The 22222-nt window shown below is 39.1% G+C and overlaps 1 protein-coding gene across 3 annotated transcripts in view; it reads right to left on the minus strand.

Annotated features, from left to right (window-relative positions):
* The window catches only part of LOC149084301 (BOS complex subunit NOMO3), a 160325-nt gene that overhangs the window by 123528 nt on the left and 14575 nt on the right, over positions 1 to 22222 (minus strand). For all 3 annotated transcript variants that reach the window (XM_089234667.1, XM_089234666.1, XM_089234668.1), the window contains exon 2: positions 12385 to 12613. In XM_089234667.1, coding sequence (XP_089090793.1) covers positions 12385 to 12613 — 229 coding nt within the window. The remainder of the gene's footprint in view (positions 1 to 12384; positions 12614 to 22222) is intronic.

Consider the following 22222-nt stretch of genomic DNA (forward strand, 5'->3'; position numbering starts at 1 on the left):
TGCTCACCTGTCGTGTTTGTTACTCATCTTAAAAAGAAGTAAGACAGGACAATATAAAGATCGCAGAGAAAACATGATTTAACTGTCGTCTCTGTATTAAGACCATGATGTGAGTCAACTTCATGTGGTTTTGCATTAGATTTTTGAACACATTGGCACAAGGACCAATTTGGTCAAATTTTTAATTCATTCAAATGAAAATGATATTTACACTAAATATGCTAACATAAAAAAAATGCAGATTATGACCTGAAACAAATTTAAACCTTATTGTCGCCAGAGACAGGATCAACATCGAATCTGAAAAGATGAAGAACCGCTGCGATGTGAAGGCCACGTCTCATGACTTCAAGGAAGGAGACCTCGTCTGGCTCTGGAACCCGAAGGCTCTGGAAAGGACTACTAACTAACTAACCGTGTGATGGCTCAGTCCATATCCTACGGGACTTCTAACCGAAAAGCCATCACTGGGAAACATATTTTTAGTATGGTTAATATGCAAAATGAAAAATACATATGCTCATCCTATACACATTCCAGAAACAGTTATACATACAAGCACAATAAAATAGCAAATAAAATAGTACATACGTACACATTCCACAATTTCTAAACATTTCAGAGACAGAAACACAAACAAAATGTGTACATTAAATAAGCCGAAAAGGACTGTGCCCGAAACTTCAGACATCATGGGAAGGATCCTAGAGAGTCGTGAAGAGACTGAACGACGTCGTTGATCGGATCCAGAAAACGCCGTCCTCGAAGTACAAGGTGGTCCACTTCAACAGACTGGCCTCTTACCACAGTGAATACAACCCGCCGAACTGAATTGAGAACTGAATTGTCAGGACAAACAATTCTAAGAGAGGGGCAATGTTACGAACTATAGGCGGTAGATGGCGCAATTTTTTATTGCAATCTTCCGTTGGCAACGAGAATTGATACCGGTTTCGATTCATCAGAAAAAGATGCGATTGGCTGAGAACTAGCGGAGGGTTGGAAGAACCTTCTAGACAGAAGGTCCCGCTCCCCAGACAGTCCGTATGGTGAAAACTGTAAAATAGAATTTTGTAGAACATTTTTTTCTCGAAGTTTCCACCAGGGTTATAAATAGAGATGCAATCACAGGAGAGAGATTTTTAGAGACTGGATGAAAAGACAGTTGTGATGTAACTTTGCGAGAAAGTTGTTTGCTCTCTGATTAGATTGTAAACTGCTGTTCTGTAAATAAATACGGTGTTTGCCCGTCGAACTGCTTCTTGTTTTCAATCTCAAAGTCTTGTGAAAAATTATCAGGAACAATATACATTATAAAAAATAAAATTAGAAAAAATGTGTAAAGTAGATTTTTCACAGGACCAGGAAGACCTCAGTGCTCCCACCATTAAATCTGCCTCTGTTTACGAGTCGAATGCACTGACTGAGTTTTTATTAGCCTGATAACCAATTTTTGTATAATTTGAAAACAATTGTGTTTAACTAAACGTCGAATTGCAGGATTCTGTGATCTTTTCACAAATAGTTCTCCTTTCTATCGCGAGCGCGCGATATTCTATATACAAATCTACAATTTTAGGTCTATCATCACCAAATTTTGCTTATATAACAAATGGGACCCTACTTGCACGATAGGCTACTTTAAGTTTGTCAGAGCAGGGCAAATGCCCGAAATGGCAAAAACTATCGGGCAACAATGGTTTCTGGGCCTCAACAATCACTTTCGGAATGTTTATTTTGTTTATCGTGGTTCCCTAGCAATGCGTTTCTGACATGCATATGCCTTTACAATGGTTTGTCACTTCTTTAATATGTTGCCAGTGTATGTATAATAATTTATGCCTTTATATAATGAGACATTTTGAATAGACATAAGAATCATCATCAGCATCACTTTGAGAGTCAGGCAAAGGATTATCCCTATAGCAATCAAAGTTAAAATTGTGGATTTTACTGCAGAAATGAGGAAATTTGGTGGGGTTTTCTTGCACATCAATAATTTTAAAAATTTTATTGAATTCTCGATTTTTGAAATATTAAGTTCACTTAGAGAGATACGAAGCTGAAAATTTTTTTATAATGTCCGTGATAAAAGAAGGAAAACATCTTCGATAGACCCGTTTGTCACATTGGTAGCATTTATATATAGTGTTTTTTGGCACACCGTCCTTGCGTCTCAGACACAATATAATGGCCATCAGATGACCTGACATCTTTTTTCAGTTGCCAATGTGGACCTGGATGAATAATTAACCCCTCCTTCTTTCGTAGAAGGTTCATTGTCACTCTTCGGAATTCAAAATGCAAAATAAGATCTGCTTCTCGCAATTCTGAATGAATTATCCCAACGTGCTATAATGGTTATATGGCAAATCTTTTCAAATGAAATCCAGAGCTGAAGTTTTTGATCAGATTCTATGAAGAATTTTTTTATCCCATGCATTGCTTCTTTTTTTTCGCATTGCTTAAAACTGCCTTTTCTTGAAACCTTCACATGAGTGTTTGATATCGTGCTCTTTAATTTTTTTATTTTGGATGTGTGGACGGAGAATATCAGGAAACTCTTTCACTACATCCCGATATGGTGATGATAATTGGTCAATACTGCTCAAGTGAAAAGATGGAGCTGCAATATTCCTGGCATTGGAACAAGTAACGGATAGCAGGGTCGTTCCGTCGATGAGGCGATGATGTTTGCTATCGACTAACAGGTTGAAATACGATAGAAAATCGACACCAATAATTGGTCGGGTTACGTCGGCTATGATGAATGGCCAAGAAAATGTCCTTCGCAGGTTCAAATTCAATGTTAGAAGATTGGTACCATAAGTTGAGATAAGGGAACCATTGGCGGCTGTAAGGGTCAACTTCTCGGGTTTCTTGTGGGTATTGACAATTCACGGACAACTGACACATCAGCGCCCGTGTCAATCAAAAAAGTCCAGTTGGTAAAAGGATCGTCCAGTATGACTCTGTCGACGAATTGGCAGCCGTGGCCTTGGCCGGTGAACGACTGCCTTGCTAGTTTTCTGCTGAGGGTTTAAAGGAGCAGGGCTGTTGACATTTCTTAGCCTGAACTCCGAAATTGGTGTGGTAGAAGCAGAAGCCATTTTTCAGCTGGTTTATATTGGGTTCGGCTGCGGGATCGCCAGCGAGAATACCGTTCGCGATGACGGAATCGAGGCCTAGGCTGTCGCTGTGAAGTATGAATGTTTTGGGTTTGTGTGAAAGTTTTTCCCTGTAGTCGAGGAGCGAGAAAGAGGTTCGAGTTTGAGGTTGGAGAGAGAACAAGGAAAGACCAGATGAGGAAGTGAACGATCAGGGTGGAGATGGATCCGAAAAAGATGGATAATTGGTGATTCACTTTTTTCTGACCTATATTTTTTTAAAAACGTGTTACAGGAATTTCTAATACCTCATACTCGATGCTGCAAAATATATATTTAGCATTCCACATACATCAGTTGGAACTGTTGTCACTAGATCATTTTCATTTTCAACAATAACATCATCATCCGTGATGTTCCCATCAAGTAATTGGCATATATATGCGAGTTCTAAATATCCTACTAATTATGTATTTATCCAAATGTTTCTAAATATCCTACAGCTTCTTCTAATTTGAGATACCTTCCGGACATGGTTACATACAGCTGAACATAAAAATACTATCTACGATTACAGATCACGGTTTGATTAGTCTGCAGTTCACAAAAATTTCCAAGAATGCAAGAATAAAAAGTACTAAACCAATATATAAGTAAAATAATTCACACTCCAGAAAGCACATTCTTGCTTCATATTACCCAGAATTCGCCCCCATACACATGTCAAATGATGACACCACCCTGGGGTTCGTACGGAAAATTGAAGAAGCGTACTGCACATTAGATATCCCCTAGAATCCAGCTCTCTTGAAAGGCCAGACAGTAATATAACAAATCACTTGTTTTGTGACATTTCCATGGGACACATCCGTCCTTATATTCCAGAATCACACAGAAGACAAGCTTTTGAATCACTCCATCGCTTTCTCATCCAGGCATCAAAGCTACTACCAAGTTGGTTTCTCAATGTTTCATCCGGCAAACATCAAAAAAGATTGTCAAACGTGGACTAGAGCATGCATTGCATGCCAGCGTTTGAAATTTCACCTACACGCTCGTTCCGCTGTCACCGAGTTCAAAGTACCAAATAATCGATTTCAACACATCAATCTCAACATAGTTTGTCCACTGCCATTTTGCCAAGGCTCACTGTACCTCCTAACGATGATAGACAGATATTCCAGATGGATCGAAGCCTCACCCATGCCAGATCAAACTGCAGAAACAGTCACCAAAACCTTAATTGCAACCTGATTTGCCAGATTTGACATACCGCAGAGGATTACCACTGACCAAGGACGACAGTTTGAGAGTAATCTTTTCCAGACCTCAAGCAGATACCTTGGATTCCAACATCACAAGACGGACGCATATCATCCTCAGGCAAATGGACTGATTGAGAAACAACACAGATCGCTGAAAGCTGCCCTAGCATGCCAAATTCAATCGCATGCAGCTTGGGTTGATGCTCTTCCATTAGCGCTACTAGGCCTGAGATCTGCAGTGAAAGAGGATTTACAACGCCATTGTTATGTGATGTCCTATATTTCTATGTGTCCGTACCAAATTAAACATGATTATTTATTTAAAACCTGATCGTTATCTTTAATAATGGAGCTTAATAATGATCCTACAGATACGCGCCCACACATCGGTCCCTAGAAACGAATTCACAATTTAAAAATTTCAAAGGGAGTTTTTTTTAGTAAGCTTCACAAAATCAACATTTTTATAAAAATGATGAAATTACCAAATATTATGAAAAAAAATTCAGTCCTGTAAACTATGGGTCATATGGTCATGCAACGTTTAGCTTGTATTTCCCGGTTCTTTAACATTTTACCCCAGTAGCCATTGAATGGATGACAACAATGAAAGAAACAAGATTTTGATTAAACTGTAAGCATTTATTCAATTATATATTAACTATTAATATAACACTTTATTTAATTATCACAATTAAACCTTTCTCTCAATATTATTAATAACAATAAAACAGAACGGTCTCACCGCCATGTCCAGATTTTCACGTATTAGTTCACATCGTCCGATAGACACTCCCAGGTGTCTACCTCACAGCAGAAGACTCCCCGACACCAGCTTCAGACGGGTTTGGTGTCTCCAAACACGCTGAGGTTACAGCTCAGCCACTGCGTAGGGAACTGGAGGTTAACGTCCACGGGTAGCCGGTCTGGCCACGAACCAATCCACAGGCGACGGGATCACGACGACGTTGGGTTTTCACATGAAGACCAGCGATGAGACGGGTGAGGTGTCAAGGTCACACCTCTACAGTTTCAACACATTATTTCAGAGAGACGATCTAGCTCACACCTCAACACGGCGTGACGCCTTAGTGATTAAGACAAGACGTTAGTCGGAGGAAGATAGAAGTGGAATATAAGTCGTAGTGAAGCACATCTCTAGCTGGTTTTTATATAGCAGCATTCCCATAATGCTCCATGATAGAACCAATGACAAGATCGAAGGTGCGGTATTGAGCTTGCATCTAATTTACATAATTACATGAGAGAAAAGGAAATATTGTAAAAGTTATAATACTGAATCTGGGAACCAAACATAACAAATTGGAGATCTGGCCAAAATCCACAACTTTTAGGCCTATTGCACATTGTATAAACACTCATGACATTATAGACCGTGAGATGGTCCTAGGACCCACCGATGGCGTGGAGGTAAAATATATTGCACATTTATATAACACTTTGCTGAACATTTACATTATATTGCACAATTAATTAACATAAAATTTGACGACGACGACTCGACACGGTTCCCACCGACGAGCCACGGGAACCCCCCAGAGGGAAAGAGAAGGTAACTAGATGAGCTATTGGGATCTCCAACACGGATGTAAAGCGGAATTCATATGGGATGTTGGCAGCCCGACCTCTGGCCCCGTTCTCCCCTGACAGCTAGGAGACCCAAAACTAAAAACTAACCCAGACTAAACGAACTAACTGGCCCGAACCGGATTGCCAGCAGAAGCCTCAGGTGGTTACCAGTAGCCAACAACCCCTGGGGCCTAAACAAGATTAAATGAACACAAGGATTGTAAGAGATCCCAGGTCGTCATGTTACAGTCACACTATGTGTAACTTTTATCTACTGCAAGTGAGGATCCTTGTTCAGCAGAGCGAATGATGACTTTTGGGACACCCTATACATTGAAGAAATTTGCAAAATTTGTTAAGGGCTATGCGGAATAGTCTAGTAATCATCAAGGGTTCCATGTGAACTTTCACGTTGGAAAACCCTGGTCTAGTGTGTCAGCTCTTATTCTGTGTGCAAAGCAAATTATGAAAATATGTAAATTGTTTCAAGGATGACACTCCTTCGAGACAACTTTCAAAAGCACAGGGCAAAATTTGTATAAATTACAAGATCCAATATAATCAAATGGTTTTACTGCTTTGCTTATTCTTTTTTAGAGATTTATTTTTGACAATTCAAGCATTTCATTTCCAGCTCTTTGTAGAGCTTCGTATACATTTTTTATATCTTTGAATGTCCTGAAAATACAGAAGACAATTGAATGCTATTAGGTAGCATCAAAACCACAGAACTTAGAATAGGCCAATGCATCCAACTGCTTTGTGATGCAAACTGTTGTTTCACCTATACACAAAATGTGCACCATAATTTTGATTTTGAATGATGAATATTAGTTACTGTACAGTGAATACTTCAAGACCATGAAGCAGTAAATACAAAATAATTTTTTCTCTCCAGTCAAAATTTTTAAATGGCTACTCAAAGCATTGACACAAAAATGAGTTTTTGAACCCTCAAACTAAGCAAAAGAAAAATTAATAAATCAAGCGGTCTGTGGAGAATTGGTAAAAGCCCACACAGGGTCAAAGTTGTCAACAATACAGTTAAGTTAGTTGGTTTTCGAACGTGCTGATGAATGGCCGTGCTTGTTGTTGATGGAAGAATGTTTTTATATTAATTTACTTTGTAGTTCTGCCATACACATTTAAATTAAATATATTTTTATACTGCGGTCCACATGCACCCCAAAAATTACCAGAAAAAAAATGATGATTTCAGCTTTGGAAAAATCATTAATTGTAATTTACTACATCTGTATTTTTTTTTTTTTTTTGGCAATATATCAATGATTCTTCCTTCATTTAAAAACAGTTAATGAATATTGATGACTGGATTTGATAAAGAAATAGGACAAGTAGGACAAAGCCTAGGAAGTACCATATATACTACACTGGTGAAATAAATTAAGAGAATTTGCATATTTTATCAAATTTCATGAACTGAACCACTGCTTCTAGACAAAAATGCAAATCTTATACATCAAATACGTAAGCGTACACGTGTGTGTGTAGGCGGAGCCAGTAGAGAAACTGGCTTTATAAGCGCGTGTAAGTTAAGGCGCATTTCATTCGCTGGCACACCTCTGTGAATTTCTTGGTGTTATTTTGCAGCAATCGATTAATTTCAAACTGTAACAGTAAAAATGAATAACCACCAACGTTTAGATGATGGAATAAGGTGGCGATTTGTAGGGAGGCTAGAAGCAGGCCAATCTCAAGTCCAGATTTGTAGAGAGTTTAATTTAATGCCCAGAGTCGTGTGTCACTTATGGAAACAGTTCCAGGATACCGGATCCATCGAGAGAAAGCCTGGACAAGGTCGTCCAAGAGCCGCAACGGCCAGAGAAGATCGCCATTTGTCGATTATAGAGAAGCGTAACAGGAGTGCTACAGCTTCTCAGCTCTCTCGTGACTTGTATGCAGCCACAGGAACCCGTGTATCAAGGGTGACTGTTTCCAAAAAACTTTATGAGAGAGGGTTGTTTACAAGAAGACCTGCTGTTTGCGTCCCGCTCACTTCTACGGACAAGAGAATCCATTTATCATGGTGCAGAGAGCATAGAGATTGGAGTATGGATCAATGGGTGACTGTTCTCTTCAATGATGAGTCCCGGTTCAGCCTAAGCACTGATTCTCACCGTACGTTCATATGGAGGGAACCAGGGACCTGCTACCTACCCTCCAATGTCCGCGAAATCTACCATTATGGCGGAGAAGGTTTAATGGTCTGGGCAGGCATCCTGTTGGATGCCGCACACCTCTCCATGTTTTTGAAAGAGGCACTGTGACTGGTGTGAGGTATAGGGATGAGGTCTTGGAACACTATGTGAGCCTTTTCAGGGGTGCAGTTGGCCCGGAGTTCATTTTAATGAACGATAACGTGAGGCCACATAGAGCTCTTCTGCTCGACGCCTTTCTAGAGAGTGAGGATATTCGCCGGATGGATTGGCCAGCCAGATCTCCAGACCTTAACCCTATAGAGCATGTCTGGGACGCTCTGGGGAGGGAAATTGCAACTCGCAACCCCCCTCCAGGAACCATCCAGGGAATGAAAACAGCATTGCTGAACGAGTGGGACCAATTGCCACAGGAAATGATAAACTGCCTTATTTCAAGTATGAAATCACGCTGCGAGACCTGTATATCTGTAAGAGGGGGCCATACCACCTATTAACCCATTTTTTTGTTTATTCTGCAACCGCTGTTTCATACCTTCCGACTCCAACGAGTGTTACGCACGATCATGCGTGTGTATTACAATTATTGAATGGTTATTTGTTTTATATTGTATCAATGTATGTACATATCAAATTTCATTAAAATCGGTAAAGTAGTTCTAGAGATAATCGACCAACTCTGCAAATTCTCTTAATTTCTTACACCAGTGTAGTATATAAGCCAACCCTTTCACTTCCAAGACCACCAAAACTGCAATGAATCGAAAACCTGTGTATAAGCTGACACACAAAAGAAATTGAATTTTCTGGATGCTACTGAATGTTATGCCAAAACTGATATTTAGAAAGAGAAGTGATTTGTGTCCTCCAGGAATCGAACCCAGGTCCCCTTGCATACTGGGCAAGTGCGCTAACCAATACACCAGAGACACACTTTTTAATTCCTTATAACATTGCAACGTATTGCGATCAGATCCCGGTCGAGCCCCCAAAATTGCAACGTCCCTTATGGGAGTTGCTTGCCCGGTTCGAAATATCCAGTAATAAAGTGGCAAACGACAAGTGGAAAATGATTGCAATTAAACTTTCGCATGAAATATTATTTATTCAAATTAATTATAAAGTTAGTCAATTTTAACAATAGATTAGTATAACGTGGAGCCCTCTATTTGACGTTAACAGTAAAGATACTGGCTCACCAATTGACGATCATCAACAGTCAACTTTTATATTGATCGGACATCCGATGTTGTTAGCCTTTCCCCGCAAGTATCAGAGAGGTTTTCTCGGTTGAGAGCCGGAACACCTTGATCAGCTCCAGGGGGCCTCTCGGTTGAGGGCCGGACCACCTTGATCAGTTTCAGGGGGCCTCTCGGTTGAGGGCCGGACCACCTTGATCAGCTCCAGGGGGGCCTCTCGGTTGAGGGCCGGACTACCTTGATCAGCTCCAGGGGGCCTCTCGGTTGAGGGCCGGACCACCTTGATCAGCAATGAAGAACTTTGACCGTGAAGATTAATTAATATTTTCGATTCCGGACCTGCCGGAAAACGGATTCAAACAATGTAAATTATTGCATTTTAACTAATCAGTTTAAGGCCAATGGATACGGTAGCAAGACGGTGAACCGTCCTACTAGAGGGCTTCAGTTGAATAGAACAAACAAAAGATGAACGCAGAATCAGAGTGAGAGTTGTTACAACGTACGGCCGGTATTTAAAGGAAAAACTTCCGACCGCACGTGTCTGATCAAGCCAATCTGCTTCAAGGTCACCTCATTTGCATGTGATCGCAGGCGGACATCATGATTGGCCTTGATCGTCGCCATACAATCACCGCTGCCGATGAATAGTAACAAATAAATAATGTAAACAACAGATTTACGTAACGGCGACTACGGACTTTTACGCCGGGAGATCATCGGCATGTTACAACATGCATTAGTAGCGTGAAGCACTGAGTGGAGTCATAGCAGCCTCCCTTAACTCTAGCAATTTTCGCCCCAGTTGGCGTTTTGTATGAAGAGATGGTATTTTTTCGGCCTGAATGCCGGTCGGTATGCAAGGAGATCTGGGTTCAATTCCTGGAGGAGAAAAATCACTTTTCTTTCCGAATATCAGTTTTGGCATAACATCCAGAAAATTCAATTGCACAGTATATGTTTGTTTGTAGCTGTAGTATTTCATATTATTCTTTTTCTCTGTATCGCCACTAGATGGCACCGCTTACACAATTATTATCTATGTTATTTTTCCCGTCTTTTGAGGCAGATGTTATTTTGTATTGGCTCGATTCAGTCGTACCTTAGCTTCATCTCATTAATAAACGTTTTTTGTTATAATTGAAACCTTTGCCTTCTCCATATATAACGGCGTGTTCGTCGTTCGTATACAGTATATTTCAGGCCAGAAAAATACCATCTCTTCATGGCACACATTGGTGTATTTTAGAGAAGAAATATTTGTAATATTTTTTAAATTCATGGCATATTAAAAAATAAAGATATGATATATTTTCATGAATAAAAGTTGCAATGGAAAATGATTCAAAATTTCTAATCCATTTCTTCTTCTGATTCCTCCAAATTGAGGAACAAATTTTTCAACAAAAACTTGGCTTGTACACGAGTATTATACAGTGGGTTATTTTACCAAAAAACAAAGGCATATGGTACTATAAAAAATAGGGAATGTGGAAGCCCTGGTTAACCATTTCCTGTTTGTTTTTTTTTTCCTTCCCCAAATTCATTCCCTAGTGCTTGATGCCAGATTCTATGCAGTTCATGCTTGCATCTTTTTTTTTTTTATTTTGTGCATTTTCATTTTTTCTGTTTACGTCTCTTTATTTCCCCTTCAGAGGTAGGCTCAGAAATTTGCTGAACTTCATGGGTCGAGTTATGATGAGCTAATTAAAAAAAACCTATTCATCGGTGTGCATCATTTGGGTACTGGATATTTGTCAGATTAATTTCACCACTTGGATTAAATTTGCCCATGTCTCTTCAGAATAGACCAGTGACATCATTTTTCCATGCCAGGGATGAGACAGAAAAAAAAATCATGGAGGTTAAGTGGGGGGAAAATATGTATTTTTTATCTTTTCAGTGCCATTTTTTGTGTTTCCCCAAAAATTACTGAACTGTTTTAATGTATGGTCAGTGCCGTCTTAACGCATGGGCCCACCAGGGCCTCAAGAGAGGAGGGGCCTCACAAAAATTAGATCCGGCTCAAATTTTCTAGGATTTACCAGATAGGGCTTCCGAAAAATCACTTAGCCTGGGGGCCCATGATACTCTTAAGACGGCCCTGTGTATGGTAACCATTTTTTTCTAATTTGGCAAGAAAGAGGGTAAGTTTTCAGTTTAAACAGAAATTATTATTTTTTCAGTAGAGTGGTGCTATGTGTTGTAAACAAAGATGAGTCATTGAGAAGAGGGCATGAAAGTGCATCATTTCAGAATCTAGTAACTATTCCTACACACACTGTTGGCACATAGAACAGTTTCTAGCATTTAGACGATGTTACCCGATACTACTCTTAAATTCCTGAGGAGCTAAAGGCCTATATGAGGAATTTAGTAGCAGCAACAATCCGTACATGTGGGAAAAAGTCATTATGATCCGAGTCTTTTAGCAAAAAAGTTTGCTCTTCAATCAATATCAGGAAATTTACATGAGCATTTATCAGCACTGGTTTTTCAAATTACATCCACATCTCTGTCAATTTTTTCCCCTTCCCCCCTATTTCTTGTTGGCTACTGATGTCAATGTAAGCAAAAACCTTGGCTAATCTATCTGGGATAAAAGTTTTCAGTTATTTTACAAAACGATGAAGCAGTTATACAAAAAAATAAAACCATAATAAAGGGCTTGGTGAATTGGGAAAAAAGTTTGGGCTCCAGCCAAATTTCTTTGGAACCAAGCAGCTTCCCCCCCCCCCCATTCTAAAATAGGTAATATTTAATATTTTCTTCAGTATAATTACTTCATGGTTTTGTAAAATAAAGTTTAGGGCTTTTCTGGGACTTTTTTTCATGTGACTCTTTCTTCTTCATGATAGCAGACATGCATAAATAAATTTTAAAAAAACCCAAATTCTAGGTGAAAATTCTTAGTAACCACATATAAAAAAATTTTTGGAGCCAATTCCATCTGTCAAACATAAAGCCCTGAATTAGGGTTTATATTGTAGAGTGAAAATGAACAATGTTAATATTAAATGTTGATATATACAAGAAATTACCTTACCTTACCATATACAGTAAATCCCAGAAATTGAAAATTGATGTCTTTATTTTGACTACAGAGATCAGTTAGTCCATCTACGTGCAGAGAGACCGAATTTGGATGAAATTTCCATCCAACTGGAGGCTCCACTTTCAACGTAAAATGTCCTTTATCATAAAGTGGAATCAAATAATATCCATTATTCGGTGCACAATCTGTTTGATATTTCAAACTCCCTTGTTTAGTATAACTGAAAAAAAATTAAATTTTAATTAATGACAATACGTAAAGATGCAACTTTCTTTGCAAATTTCAAACAAAAAAGTCAAATGGTTTTATTTTATTGGCATAAGTTGGTCAAGGGGAAAAAATTGATGTTTGCACACAATTGGGTCATTCCCAAAAATATTTTTTGAGATTTTATAATTTTTTTTTACAGAATTTTGAAGCATTCTGATAGTAATTTTAATTTTTTTTTTATAGTTCTTCATTTAATTCTCCGTTATATGGTATTTCTAAATTTGTTTCTGACGGTATAATTTTTTTTAAATTATTGTTTGTAGCAAAATCTCGAAATCTGGCTCCCAGCTTGAAAAAAGTGTTAAACAAAGATACTTTGAAGAAAATCTGGCTTTTTTTTTTCAAAAAACTTGGAATCATGTTTGATATTTTGTTACAAAAATTATTGATAGCACATTTTATTGAGAACCCCCTTCAAAATTTACAAACTGTTGCCAAATGAGAAATGCGAGGTACAGTGTGAAACATCCAGATTCTTCTGGAACGTTGGCTTTCTGCATGTCTGGTGGTATCACATTTTTGGAACTACGAAATAGAATTACGCGGATTTTTTTTTTCTGGAAGTTTCTACCCTACCTATAAAAAGTGATGTGATCGCATGAGGGTCAGTCAGTTGTTAGACTTTGTCCTCAATGCGAGATTCTTATTTGTAGTTTGCTCTTATGAATAACTGTAAATAGGTAAATTGCTGTTTTTCTGTGAATAAATCTGTGATGTCCAGCAAATGAAATAAAAAAATAATTTTTTCATCCTTGGATCATTTCAACGACTTGCGAGACATTATCCAGAAAAATTTGGTGTCAGGAGTGAGGTAATTCAAGGAAATGGTGAAAATAATAATGATGAACATGAACGAGATGCAAGAACAGCTGAACTAGTTGATGACCATTATGGGTCAGATGAAATTAAGCACTATAGAATAGATGTACAAATCTGCCATCGCCATTAATGACAAGATAGAGGCCACGAGCCATCAAAGATGGTACCTACGCTATTGCTGGAGTAAAGGAAAATGTCGGCACAGTGAAGAATGGCATCGCCAGTGCTATTGCTGGAGTAAAGGGGGACATCGCTGCCATTGAAAGTAGAGTGGACAGTATGGTCGAGATGAACACTATCACGGAACAAGTGATTGTGATTGATGAGAAGCTCCCAAAGAGTATACAAGAGCTGGAAAAGAAAATGCAGGAGCCTATGTTCTCCCTGGATGTACACCAGGTCCTACCAACCATAGCTGACGTCATCCGACTGAACATAAAGCCCTCCACATACAACGGAAGGACATCGCGGTCTATCTTTAGGACCCAGTTCAAGAAGACTGCTTCTGCAAATGGATGGGACTGTGTACTCAATGCTTTCCACCTAGCTGTCACACTCCAAGGAAAAGCTGCTGAAGACCGATCCAGCTTTCAAGCTCTGACAAATGATCTCCAGCTGAGGTTCGAAGAATATTACCTCACAGATTTTCACCAGCTGCAACTGAATACCAGGTAGCAGAAGGCTGGAGAAACATTGCAAGAACTGGACATCGAGAGGTTCTCAGAGTTGGCATACCTCGATTGCCCGCAGGGCATCAGGGAGAGATTGACTCTACAGAGTCGATTCTGTCAAGGACCCGGTCCAGCAGGCATTGCATCTGGGGGAATACAAGGACATTTAGAGTGTCCTTATCTATGCCATGAAGTTTGAAGCAGCCCATCAGGCTTCAAAAAAGAGCAACGAGTGGTCTACGGTGTTGTTGCGGATGACACTAAGTCCGACATCAGAGTGTTGAAAGAACTCCTTAAAAGTTATAAAAATGACCGGTAAAATCAGAAAGACAGGCCCTTGGTATGATGGAGGTGCAATGAGGTGGGCCACCTATGAAGATCATGCCCCTTGAAAATTTCAAAGAGAGGAGATACCTCCCCAAGCTCCAAGTCGTTAAATTGTAAAGAGGCCACCTCACGGGACGAAGGACACTGGTAGGAGATGCCCCATCAAGTGTCTATCATATCTCACAGCTGAATGGTGGAGACCATGAAATGTACATGGAAGGTGAAATTGACAGATTTCCTTTCCGAATGGCCATTGACACCGGAGCCACACACACACACAATGTGCGCATCATTCAGACCAATTCGGCTCAAAAATTCCAAAATGACTCCTGTCATCTGACGCTACAGATGGTTATTGGGCACAAGATGGCCGTGCATGGGCAGATAGAAGTCCCTATGAATCTTGCTACGACCCCCAACTGTCACAGTCTTTGTAGCTGACATTCCCAAGACCCATGCATCATCGGATCTGACTTTCTGCGATATAAAGGATCTCCCTGGACTTGAAAACTAACCAGTTGCACATGCCAAAAGAGCATGTTACGCTATTCAGATGTAGCCACAAAGAGATCCTTCCCCGAAAGATATTGGCTGCCCTGGACTTCACAATTCTGCCAAGAATGGTGAGCATCATCCACAGCAGAGCCGGGGCGGGGCGGCCAAGGACTTTCAGCTTGGATTGATGGATTTTTCTAGCAAAAACAAGAATGGCCTGCTGTTTGCCACCGCTCTGGTAGATTCATCAAAGGACGTAGTCCCTGTTAGATTAGTCAATATCCATGACAAGCTGAAGGAGGTTTGAAAGAATGAAGAGATCACTACATTCCCGCCACGTGAGTGGTTCGTGATTCATTGGTAAATCAATCAGAAAATTCTGGAAGTTTATTTGAGAGCCTGATAGGTGACACCCAGCTGGATCTTGACCAGAGAAGACGTGCTCAGTTGACAATCAAAAAATTACGAGATGTTTTCTCTATATCATCAGCTGATGTGCATCGGCAAAACCAGCTTGAAGCAACATCACATCAACACCGGGGCCCACTCACCAATTAAAAACACCCTAGTTTGTTTGCCAGGCAGGAAGTTTTTTTGCATGCAAGTCAGCAACGTCATCAAGCCAAAAATAAGTCCATAGCCATCAGTGATTCACTTATGGCCATGGACTTTAATTTACCTGGATCCCGGGACCCAGCTTATTTGAAAAATCTGGGTTTTTTTGAGTGAAAGTGTGTGGGTCCCTCTCAAAAAAAATTTATCTTGAAAAAAATTATACCCCCCCCCCCCCATAATTCACTGGTATCTCTATGAATTTTCTTCCAGTATACCCCAGGTTTTTGATCACCTGCTTATATTTCTTTGTTGAGATTGATTGGTGGGTCATGTTCTTGGTAAGAGAAGAAGGTATCTGTAAATCAAGTACATTTCTAAAAACATGTTGTATCCAAAGGCTCATTTACTTTCATTGTCTACTAGCAGGGTTGGCAGGTTTTTGACACATGGCAGTTTTTGACGGTTTAAACTGTAACGTCAAAAATCTTTGTCAAAAACCTCAAATATTGCTTTTCGATATAAAAATTCCCATTGGAAATGCACACGTTAATTGCATGTAATGTTTAAAGTGACTGTTATACAAAGAATAAATATTTAAAATATGATTCTAAAATAATTTTCTACTCTTGACAGAATTATTTTGGACAATATATATGCTTTTTTTCTTATAAAATTTGAATAAAGCATAACAATGCAGGAAAAACTATGGAACGATTCGACATTCTTTGATTCAAGATGATTCTTTACCTTCCAAAATTTCTTCAACTGCTTATATATGTTTGCATTGATATAAACCGTCTGCTGTAGGCTACTCTTTTTACAACAGATAAGTGTTTAAAAAAGTTTATTACATCATGTATGTAATGTTGATTTCTGTTATTATTAAATTATCTAGATAACCACTGATACTTAAAACTATACTCTTATTGCGCATAACATTGAAATGGGTGTGGGTCACAATCCCGACAGACGAAATCCCGACAGGGTCGAAATCCCGACAGGTCAAAACCCCGACAAGTCGAAATCCCGACAGGGTCAAAATCCCGACACGGTCGAATTTAAAAATTCAATTTCAAGCTGCACTTCGCGATTTCTGTCGGGATTTGAATTTCTCGCGGTGAGGGGCGTGCGGGCGCCGATGAGAATGATAAATTGCGATCAAATAAATTTTTTAAATTTTAATTTCGCCGTATAAGCCGCACTTCGCGATTTCTGTCGGGATTTGAATTTCTGGCGGCAAAGGGCGTTGGGGTGACGATGAGAATGATAAATTGCGATCAAATAAATTTTTCAAATTTTAATTTCGCCGTATAAGCCGCACTTCGCGATTTCTGTCGGGATTTGAATTTCTTGCGGCAAGGGGCCTTGGGGTGACGATGAGAATGATAAATTGCGATCAAATAAATTTTTCAAATTTTAATTTCGCCGTATAAGCCGCACTTCGCGATTTCTGTCGGGATTTGAATTTCTTGCGGCAAGGGGCCTTGGGGTGACGATGAGAATGATAAATTGCGATCAAATAAATTTTTCAAATTTTAATTTCGCCGTATAAGCCGCACTTCGCGATTTCTGTCGGGATTTGAATTTCTCGCGGTGAGGGGCGTGCGGGCGCCGATGAGAATGATAAATTGCGATCAAATAAATTTTTCAAATTTTAATTTCGCCGTATAAGCCGCACTTCGCGATTTCTCTCGGGATTTGAATTTCTTGCGGCAAGGGGCCTTGGGGTGACGATGAGAATGATAAATTGCGATCAAATAAATTTTTTAAATTTTAATTTCGCCGTATAAGCCGCACTTCGCGATTTCTGTCGGGATTTGAATTTCTTGCGGCAAGGGGCCTTGGGGTGACGATGAGAATGATAAATTGCGATCAAATAAATTTTTCAAATTTTAATTTCGCCGTATAAGCCGCACTTCGCGATTTCTGTCGGGATTTGAATTTCTCGCGGTGAGGGGCGTGGGGGCGCCGATGAGAATGATAAATTGCGATCAAATAAATTTTCAAATTTCAATTTCGCCGTATAAGCCGCACTTCGCGATTTCTGTCGGGATTTGAATTTCTGGCGGCAAAGGGCGTTGGGGTGACGATGAGAATGATAAATTGCGATCAAATAAATTTTTCAAATTTTAATTTCGCCGTATAAGCCGCACTTCGCGATTTCTGTCGGGATTTGAATTTCTCGCGGTGAGGGGCGTGGGGGCGCCGATGAGAATGATAAATTGCGATCAAATAAATTTTCAAATTTCAATTTCGCCGTATAAGCCGCACTTCGCGATTTCTGTCGGGATTTGAATTTCTCGCGGTGAGGGGCGTGGGGGCACCGATGAGAATGATAAATTGCGATCAAATAAATTTTCAAATTTTAATTTCGCCGTATAAGCCGCACTTCGCGATTTCTGTCGGGATTTGAATTTCTTGCGGCAAGGGGCCTTGGGGTGACGATGAGAATGATAAATTGCGATCAAATAAATTTTTTAAATTTTAATTTCGCCGTATAAGCCGCACTTCGCGATTTCTGTCGGGATTTGAATTTCTTGCGGCAAGGGGCCTTGGGGTGACGGTGAGAATGATAAATTGCGATCAAATAAATTTTTTAAATTTTAATTTCGCCGTATAAGCCGCACTTCGCGATTTCTGTCGGGATTTGAATTTCTTGCGGCAAGGGGCCTTGGGGTGACGATGAGAATGATAAATTGCGATCAAATAAATTTTTCAAATTTTAATTTCGCCGTATAAGCCGCACTTCGCGATTTCTGTCGGGATTTGAATTTCTCGCGGTGAGGGGCGTGCGGGCGCCGATGAGAATGATAAATTGCGATCAAATAAATTTTTCAAATTTTAATTTCGCCGTATAAGCCGCACTTCGCGATTTCTGTCGGGATTTGAATTTCTCGCGGTGAGGGGCGTGGGGGCGCCGATGAGAATGATAAATTGCGATCAAATAAATTTTCAAATTTCAATTTCGCCGTATAAGCCGCACTTCGCGATTTCTGTCGGGATTTGAATTTCTGGCGGCAAAGGGCGTTGGGGTGACGATGAGAATGATAAATTGCGATCAAATAAATTTTTCAAATTTTAATTTCGCCGTATAAGCCGCACTTCGCGATTTCTGTCGGGATTTGAATTTCTCTCGGCGAGGGGCGTTGGGGAGACGATGTGAATGGTGAATTGCGATCAAATAAAATTTTCAAATTTTAATTTTGTCGTATAAGCCGCACTTCGCGATTTCTGTCGGGATTTGACTTTCTCGCGATGAAGGGCGTTGGGGCGACGATGAGAACGATGAATTGCGATCAAATAAAATTTTCAAATTTTAATTTTGTCGTATAAGCCGCACTTCGTGATTTCTGTCGGGATTTGAATTTCTCTCGACGAGGGGCGTTGGGGAGACGATGTGAATGGTGAATTGCGTTCAAATAAAATTTCCAAATTTTAATTTCGCCGTATAAGCTGCACTTCGCGATTTCTGTCGGGATTTCCGTTTGTCGCTGCAAGTGGTTTGTGGCGCATACCATGATCAATGGAGATCAATAATTTGGAAATTCATTTACTTTTCCAACTTGGCGAAAAGCAAACGATTCAGGGTTGCCTTTTTCTGGCATTTATAGATTTTTCTATCCTCCACAAATACTGCTATTCCTTATTATTTTCTTTGAGAATTTTTCGGAATTCTTTCTCGCTCAAGTTTGAAATAGATTTAAAATGTCAAATGATATTGCACAAAGTTAGACCGTATCATGAAGATCTTAATTTAAAATTTTCAAGGTTTTCGAAAGCAATGTAATAGTAGAGAAATATTTTTATTCATATGTATAAAATTACATGTCTTGACAGCTTAATTCACTGATTCATCGCCGAGCCGCAACCACTGAAGGTCAGGCCCGTATCTAGAAATTCCATTCGGAGGGGGGGGGGGACAAGGTGGTCAAATCATATATTTTGGCCATGTTTTACCTTATTTCAATCATTTTCTCTCATTTCGAAGGGACTGGATCCCCAATGCCCCCCTTCTGACTACGAAGCTATAAACATAAAATTATGTCAGTAGTTTTATTTTATACTGTTGAGACTCCCAAAAAAATTTCTTAAAATTCTATCTCTAAGTTGGTCTTAAGGCTTTGAAGAGAGTATGCAAATTGTGTGGTAGTGTAGTTGCCTACAGGGTGTCCTTTAAGAGTTAGTACGGCCATTGTCTTCTCAACCATCCGTGGTAGAGATGATTTCAGTTTGAAAAAATGCTCAAAAGGCGTTCAAAAATTACCCTGTACCAGTTTTGAGAGTGAAAACACAGTGTGTAACAAAATAAAAAAATATAAATTTTTAAAACTTCTAATTATAAAGTGACTGCCCCGTTATCTCCTGAGACCATCAAAAAAAATCTAAGTTTACAAGTACAATGTTCGCTGAGATATTTGAATTCAAAATTCGAAGGAAAGATGGAAAGGACAGCATAAATTTTGGGAAGGAGCGTTGTCGATTAGTTTTTGCTGTCTTTTCATAACTTTTCTCCAGTTTTCGAATTCAAATATCTTAGCGAATATTGCACTGAGAAACATGCAATTTTTCTGTTGGCATCAGGAGAGACAATGCAACAACTTTCTAATTGGAAGTTAAAGGACGGGAAATCATAGAAAAATTTAGATTTTTTTGTTTCGAGCCACACACACTGTATTTTCCGAGGATGATATCACTTTCCGCTATCCATACGAAGGTTTCAACGGTTGGCTGATGCGAGATGAAGTTAGGAAGGAAAAATTCAGCTGTGCTCTTGCTAGGAATCGAACCCACGTTCTCGAGCTTTCTGGGTGAGCCCACTAGACAAAGAATATCAATTTTTCCTTGGAACTTGTATGCGATGAACGGTAGGACCTAACTCAGGCCTCTGGAATCACGAAGTGCGGCTTATACGGCGAAATTGAAATTTGAAAATTTATTTGATCGCAATTTATCATTCTCATCGGCGCCCACACGCCCCTCACCGCGAGAAATTCAAATCCCGACAGAAATCGCGAAGTGCGGCTTATACGGCGAAATTGAAATTTGAAAATTTATTTGATCGCAATTTATCATTCTCATCGGCGCCCCCACGCCCCTCACCGCGAGAAATTCAAATCCCGACAGAAATCGCGAAGTGCGGCTTATACGGCGAAATTAAAATTTGAAAATTTATTTGATCGCAATTTATCATTCTCATCGGCGCCCCCACGCCCCTTGCCGCAAGAAATTCAAATCCCGACAGAAATCGCGAAGTGCGGCTTATACGGCGAAATTGAATTTTTAAATTCGACAGTGTCTGGATTTTGACCTGTCGGGATTTCGACCCTGTCGGGATTCTGACCGTGTCGGGATTTTGACTTGTCGGGATTTCGACCCTGTCGGGATTTCGTCTGTCGGGATTGTGACTTGTCGGGATTTCGTCTGTCGGGATTGTGAACGGAACCCCATTGAAATATATCTAGCGATCAAAATACTAAATTGTAGGACGGACTAAAATGTCATTTAATTTGGCAATGCTAGCTTGTATATGTCAAACTTGGTTTATTCTTACTTTTGCACTATGATATGGCACATTTACATGTATTTATAATGCAATGGTTTTCCAATTGAAGCTGTATTCAAACAAGCAAAACAAATGCTTTGGGTATCAAGTCTTGTCGGCTTTGCTTTGGTTGAAAACACTCTTTAAAGCTCTGTGAATTTATACGCCCTGATCTAAGAAATTTTTAGGTGAAAATAAATGAGTTTAATTAGTGCATTAGCAGATGCTGCATGAGAATTTTTATATGGAATAATATTTTGGGCAGATCAGAAAATTTAAAATATCAAAATATATATTTTTTCTCGGTAATTATAATTCTGAATATAAAAACCTTTAATCTAAATAAAAGTAAGTGTTTTGTTATTTAACATATCTATCAAGTTAACAAAAACTATTTGACATCATTGACAGTAAGATTTTGATAGTTTTAATATAGGGTTAGTTTCTGGGGTCAAAAACCTAACCCTGATGCCCTATCATACATATTTTGAACAAGCAACTCTATTCCAATTAGCAAATTGAACACAGGTAATGAGTAGCTTAAATAAATAAACCATAAAATTATATTTTATATTTAAAATTACAAATTATTCATATTTTGTTTTAATTATTGTAATAAATTAATGTTTAAAAATAAAACATTGTAATATGCCAAAAAGTAAGTTTTTCATCATATTGGACACCTATTGTGTTTAAAACATTATCAAAAGGCATTCATTTACGTTTTTAACGGTTTTTTACAGTTTAAACCAGTTTTTGACGTCAAAAACCCAACCCTGTCTACTAGTAGGAAAAACTTGCAAAAAGAAGCTCATTGGCACTGAGAATTTAATGTATGGAATTCTGCATATGTAACAAATCTAAAACAAATATACAGTTGATCCCGCTTATAACGTTTCTCCCATTTAGAATGTATGAACTTATTTTCATGGTCCTAACAATAAGTAATTCTCATTGAGATTTCCCGTTTAAAGTGTTTTTCCATTTATAACGTTTTTCATGACAGTTTTTGAAAAACGTTATAAGCAGGATTCGCTTTAATTAACAGTTGAAGGCACACATTTATATAATTACTATTAATTAATGTATAAATTCCCTTCTGATTGATTTTACATTTCGTTAAAAATATCTTAGCATTTTCAATATCTTC

The sequence above is a fragment of the Pholcus phalangioides genome, unplaced genomic scaffold, assembly GCF_987345545.1.
Source record: "Pholcus phalangioides strain wild (caught in Gottingen) unplaced genomic scaffold, Ppha-v1.0 ptg000008l_1, whole genome shotgun sequence".
NCBI classification, from domain to species: Eukaryota; Metazoa; Arthropoda; class Arachnida; order Araneae; family Pholcidae; genus Pholcus; species Pholcus phalangioides.